This window comes from Populus euphratica, unplaced genomic scaffold, assembly GCF_000495115.2.
Source record: "Populus euphratica unplaced genomic scaffold, PopEup_1.0 scaffold911.1, whole genome shotgun sequence".
In the NCBI taxonomy this organism is placed as follows: domain Eukaryota; kingdom Viridiplantae; phylum Streptophyta; class Magnoliopsida; order Malpighiales; family Salicaceae; genus Populus; species Populus euphratica.
This window is the reverse complement of record NW_011500772.1, coordinates 79,360-85,840: the sequence shown is the minus strand read 5'-3', so window position 1 is coordinate 85,840 and position 6,481 is coordinate 79,360. Positions and strand designations below refer to the sequence as shown.

General features: G+C 33.8%; 1 protein-coding gene across 1 annotated transcript; it reads right to left on the bottom strand.

Moving 5' to 3' along the window:
• Positions 1–832: 832 nt before the first annotated feature.
• LOC105116333 (uncharacterized) lies at positions 833–2,058 on the bottom strand. Its single transcript, XM_011013644.1, has 2 exons — positions 1,887–2,058; positions 833–1,834 (listed from the first exon to the last, which is right to left on the bottom strand). Exon 2 carries the CDS (start codon positions 1,799–1,801, stop codon positions 962–964), a length of 840 nt encoding a protein of 279 aa, XP_011011946.1. The 5' UTR covers positions 1,802–1,834; positions 1,887–2,058; the 3' UTR covers positions 833–961.
• Between the last annotated feature and the right edge of the window lie 4,423 nt (positions 2,059–6,481).

Genomic DNA, 6,481 nt, shown 5'->3' with positions numbered 1-6,481 from the left:
AACGAAATACATTCCTATACATTTATTATCCTTGAAAGGGCCTTTCTGCTGGCAACCACTCCTAAACCCCCCCGTTAGGGCATGCCTAACCATCTTCATTTTAGGCAAAGGTGTTTGGCAGGCTAGGGTTATGTCTTAAGATGGGTAAAATCCCTTTTAAGAGTACAATGAGGACTAATTCAACCATCCCAACAGTCTGTCAGTGAAGGTGGAAGTAATCATGACTACCCCCATTGAAAAGTGAAGAAAAGAAGAGGAAAAGGGAAGACTGAAAGCAAGGTAGGCAAAATTGAAGATCATGATCAATTCATTAATTAAGTAATGTTTCTGATAAGAAAAACTAAAGTGACTTTTCCTTGAGAGATTATCACATAATTCTGTAATGATTGGTGGTAATATCCACTGGAAATCTTTAATTGCTTCACGGAGAGCATAATCATCGATGAGAGTGGGGCAAAGAGTTGATTGAACCTTCTCATTCCATGGCCTTCCTTTCAAGAATCATTGAAAGAGTTGCCTAGCAACTACAGAAAGAGGCTTGGCAAGTCTAAATTGACAGTTTAACGACCGCCTATACTTCTTCTTGATCATAACAAACGTCTTTATAACAAAAGGGTATGCCCACATTTCATTTGGGGTTCTCAATAATTGCTTGATGAATTGCAAGGCTTTACCTAGAAAAGCCAAAGTTGCAAGGCTTTACCTGGAAAAGCCAAAGTGAACGTGCCCTTTGCCGAAGATCAACCATTTATATATATGCTATGACGAGCGAACTGGGGGAGCTCGCTCATAATTGCAATAAGAATTTTTAATAGAAATAAACACAAAAATCTTTAGAATAAACTTGTTTTCTTCTGGGATATTAACACAATACAGCTCCGTCAAAACTACTAGAATTACAAAGAGGGAAAAGGAAAAGGAAAACCCAAAAATCAGAAATTCTTAGGATTTATTCCTCTCTCTAACATTGTTTCCCAATTTCTGCAGTACTGGAGCTCTGATTTTGAACAACAACTGACATGGACTCTTGTCGACGAAACCTTAAATGCCTTGCAATGAACTCATCAATGGCACGGTGAAATTCCTCATCGCTCAACCCATCCTCTCTGCAAAACAAATTCTCCTTTCTTGACCCCAACTTCTCTGTCTCCGATCTCCGCAGCTGCTTCTTCTCCTTCACATAATTCTTCCTCCCCATCACCTCCGACTTCGTCCTCCGAATTTTCAGATTTTCACGGTCAGAATCCTGGTCTGCATACATGTCCGCTTCAGGATCGTGATCTTCGTTCTCATTTTCACGCGTGCTAGTAAAAGCGTTCTCTTCGGAGATGGTGTGTTTTTCTTGGAACACAACTTCCTCCACTTTCTTTGTTATCCCAGTCGCTGTCGCTGTCGCAGCGTGAGACAACAATACGTTAGGATTCTGTGAGAGAAATGGCTTTGGACAGTTGCGATTGTTGCCTGTGTTTTTTATTAACTCCTCTTGCAGTTGAGTATCAGCATTGTCTGCGCTGTAATTCTCGCCGGAGAATATGCCGGATTTTGCTATCAAAGTAGCAATTATCCCGTTAGAAAGCAAGAAAACGAAGAGGGGGCTAGCTACTATGCTGGCTAGTCGCCGGATAAACTCCCGGGAAATCTTGATTGCAAATGGAAGCTTATTAAAGATCCATGAGAGGAGGATTATAGCAAGACAGAATTCCAGTAAACGAAACAATTTTGTTAAGGTTTGTAAACGGTTGTATTTTAGTATTGCATTAGCTTTCTCGACTTTTACACTGTCAAAATTGGAGAAATCCATTTCTTGATTTCACGAAGAGAGTGAAAGATTGGCCTCAAGAGGAGAAATCCATTTCTTGATTTCACGAAGAGCGTGAAAGATTGGCCTCAAGTGAAGAACAAGAAAGATTGTACTAAAAAGGGGTTTTCACGGAAAGGAAATTTTTTGTTGAAGAGGAGCCGCGAGTGAAGTACAGAAGGGACACAGGAGCCCGAAAGCGAGAGGATTTGTGTTTTCGTTTTTTTTTTTTTTTCAATTACTTCAGCTTAGGAGAGAGCTGAACCTTCGGTGGAATGGACAGATGTTTGCCTTTTTATAATTGCATACAAGGGGAACAGGGGGTCGCACACAGATCATTAGCCTTTCCAAGGAAAAAATAAATAAGTATATATATTTCATTCTTTATTAATGGGGATTTGTTTAAATCAAAGTGTTTAAGAGTCCTAATCAGAGAGTGACCCGATTTCAGACAGGCGTGGATTATTGCTGATAAGTGGTGTCCGAATGACATGCCACGTGAACTATTTTATTTTATTTTTTCCTTTTCTTTAGCTGTGGAGTCTGTCTTTTTTGCTGATATATATACACACACACACACACACATCCACACTTTTATTTTATTTATTTTATTGTTTTTGTTGCTAGGGTGAAGTTACTAGTAGCTGTGGCCTGTGGGATGCTGGAAAATTCCAAAGATAAATAGTCCTTCGAGCATCTGAGTCTCATTCATGTGTATTTTTCATAAACAGTCCGAATTTAGACACTGAAGGTCGGAAGGAAATGAAGCACGACCCTTTTTGTTGTGTTATTAGAGCTTGATGCCCTTTTCAACAAGCAAAATTAGAAGGCAAGGCATTAGTAACCAGTCATGTAGCCATGTAGGTGCTTAAACCTCCCTCCAAGAACATTCAAACTCAAATCTTTTCACTTGCAACGTGCTCAAACAACTAAGTCCTGTGATTTGACATGAATAAACAAAGCATGTGTGGTCTATGTCACACAGCATCTACAAGGAACATATCCTCTCTCTTTTTTTCTGGAAAAAAAAAAAAAGATTACCGAGAGTAAATAATGTGCGTCTGCATTTGATAAGATGCAGTTGAGGGTTTTCACGTGAGCTATGTGCCTTTCGTATATTTTGCCTACCACATTGTTAGTGGTCCATCTCTTTTTGATCGATTCAACATTATTTCCATACACACGATTGTTCTTACTGTTGCCAATTCACACGGTTGTTCTTGATAGGGGCAGTGAATAGTAGTGAACTAAGGATAATTCACTCCTTTGTTTTAGTCAAGAATAATAAGAAGCAGCCTTCAAAGCGAGCAAGCATGCAGGCAGGCAGGCAGGCACCTTGCGTGCCCAAAGACTTGGCATCACGTGGTTCTGAAACCCAGAGTACGGTGAAGTTTTGACAGGGTTAAAATAGTATCTTATAGTCCCTAGGCCTAGTTACCTGGTCAAGTAATCGTAAATAAATGAAAGAAGTAGCAATTTTAAATTTTCCTTACTCAGAAACAGGACGTGTTTTTGCAGCAAGGGAGGGGGAGGAGAGCTTGTGTTATTTATGATTTATGGAATAAGAAGCAATGTCACTGCCACAAATTAAATCAATAAATACAATCAGAAATATAAGGGAATAATTGCCAACGGATTTTACTAATAAAAATATTTTATAGAGAGCTCTAACTTCCCAATAAGGCCCCTCAAGCTAGATCCAGAGGATTAATGGATCCAAGCTTGCTCATTAGTCGGTGAAACTTAGTAGATGACAGAACTTTAGTGATCAGATATGTTAGATAGTCATTTGTACACGCATAATGAGTAGCAATAAGTTTAGAATGGACATTCAATCAACTTCAATGTATTTTGTTTATTTATGAATTATGGAATTAGAAGCAATGTCACTGCCACAAATTAAATTGATAAATACAAACAGAAATATCAAGGAAATAATTGCCAACAGATTTTACTAATAAAAATATTTTATAGAAAGCTCTAACTTCCCGATTACACTATTAATTACTGTTATTTACAAACAAAATCATTGATGCATTGAAAAATCGTCAATGTTATTTGATGGTTTTCTAAAAAATTTAAATTAATTTAAATATTATAGACAGAATCACTGACGGAGTGAAAAGTCGTTGGTAATATTTGGTGGTTTTTGAAATTTTTTTATTAAATTCAAATTTAAAAAAATATTACAGTCAGAATCATCGACAGAATGATTAAAAATATTAATATTTAATTATCTGTTGGTAAAAGACCCCAATAAAAAATTTAGATTCCCTAATTTCACAACAAACTCATCTCCTTTCTTCTTCTTCTTCTTTTTATTCTCTTCTCTTCTCAACTCCTTCTCTTCTTCTTCATGCTTAAGTATGTCTTCTTCTACTTTCTTATTTTTTTCTTCTTAGCTTCTCTCCTCAACTCCTTCTCTTCTTCTTTATGCTCAAGTATGTCTTCTTCTACTTACTTATTTTTTTCTTCTTAGTTTTTTTAATTAGTATACTTTACAAAAAAAAATTTCTTCTTAACTTCACTTGCAACTACATTAAAGTAAAAAAACTTCTTCTTTTCTTGTGTTTTTTTTACTATATTTGTTTTTATTTTATTTTTAATTGTTTTTGTTCTTAATAATTGTATGAATGTTGTTGTAGGATTATTTTTTTTCATATGAGATCAATTTCAATTGATTTATTTATAGGATTTTTAAAATTTTTTCATATGAATTTTTTAAGTTGAATTTATTTTTCGTGTTATTTATTTGTTGTAAAATTTTTTGAGTTGATTTTCTTCTTCTTTTTTCCAAGCATTTTGAGTATTATAGAGTATCGATTAATATTAATTTAATTATTTTATAGTTTTGTAAAATATATTTTTAAATAATTACTGATAGAATTGCATATGGTTTGTTTTCGAGGGAATTACCAACGAAAAGAAAAAAAATTTTGCTCTCCTTTTCCATTAGTAAATCCATTGGTAATAATATTTTTTTATTACTAACAGACAAAAAATTACCAATAAAAGATTCATCGATGAAGACTTTCTGTCAGTGATTTAGTCGGTATTTTTTTTACCAATGGAATGGTAGTGCAAATACTGACAAAAAATTCTGTCAGTAAATCTAAAGATTGTGGTAGTGTGTTCATGGCAACTTGATTATCATAAAAAATTATCATTGGAGTAATGCATGAACAACCTAGATTAGCAAGAATACCTTTAAGCCATAAGAGCTCACATGTTGTTCAAGCTATAACATGATATTCAACTTCAGAGCAAGAGCAAGTTACCACTTGCTTTTTACTTTTTTATAAATTTAGGTTACTACCAACAAACATACAATAATTAGTAGTTGATCGACGATTAAGTGCATTTCTGGTCCAATTACAATTGGAATTCCCTATAATCTTAGTGTGACCATTATTATTCATAACTATGTCACGACCATTAATGTCTTGAAATAACACAAAATATGTTTCATCATTCCTAGATGTTTAATGGTTGAAGCATGCATATGTTGATTGACAAGACTAATTGCAAATATAATGTTAGGATGCATGATAGTCAAATAGATAAGCTTTCCAACAATCTTCTAAAAGTAACCAGGGGAATCAAGAGTTTCTTCAAAAGAATTTAGCTTTAATTTCCTATTTAGTGGAGTAGCAGTAGGTTTATTGTGCAGCACATCAGCATCTTGAACAAATTCACAATGCCTTTGTATTGATTTAGAAATAATCATTTGCTGGAAGTTGTCATTTCAATTCCAAGAAAGTATTTCAAAAGACCAAGATCCTTAATTGGAAATAGATGGTAAATATTCTACTTTAATTGAGAAATAAAATCAATATTTTTACCGATAATAATGAGATCATGAACATAGATAAACACCATCAATTTGTCAATTGCATCAAGTTAAACATATAGTGAAGAATCAACAAAGCTTTTGGAGAAATCAAAAGCTTCAAGAGCATTGCTTAATTTTGCATGCCATGTACAAGGACTTTAAGAAGTTTACAAACAAGGTTATAATCTTCATATTGAGAATGTTTAGGAGGAAGCTTCATATAAATTTCTTCTTAAAGATATCTATGAAGAACACATTTTTAACATCCAATTGAGACAGAGACCACCCATTATTAATAGCCATAAATAAGAGAACTTTGACAATGGTCATCTTGGCAACAGGGGCAAGCATCTTCTTATAATTAACACCAAACTTCTAAGTAAAGCCTTGAGCAACAAAGTGTGTTTTATGTCAATTAATAGAACCATCAAAGTTGAATCTTGTTTTAAACACCTAGTGATTGCCAATTGCATGCTTGTTGATTAGTACTTAAAAGTGCATTTTTATTATGGTTTTATATCATTATTTTGCACTTGAAGTATCAATAACTCCTTAACTAAAGCATGTTTTATAATAATATATCTAATAATACAAGATACCTTTAATTTGTGGTAAATATTCATTTTAAATACAGGTGATTAGTACTTAAAAGTGCATTTTTATCAAGGTTTTATATCATCATTTTGCACTTAAAGTATCAATAACTCCTTAACTAAAGCATGTTTTATAATAATATATCTAATAATATAAGATACCTTTAATTTGTGGTAAATATTTATTTTAAATGCAGGTCTATCACATAAATGAAAATATTGATGGATGTCTTTAAGAACTTAAATTGCAAAGGCAAA

Excerpts from the sequence above, each read along its gene's own strand:
- LOC105116333 (XM_011013644.1), bottom strand. The coding sequence starts at position 1,801 with ATGGATTTCTCCAATTTTGACAGTGTAAAAGTCGAGAAAGCTAATGCA.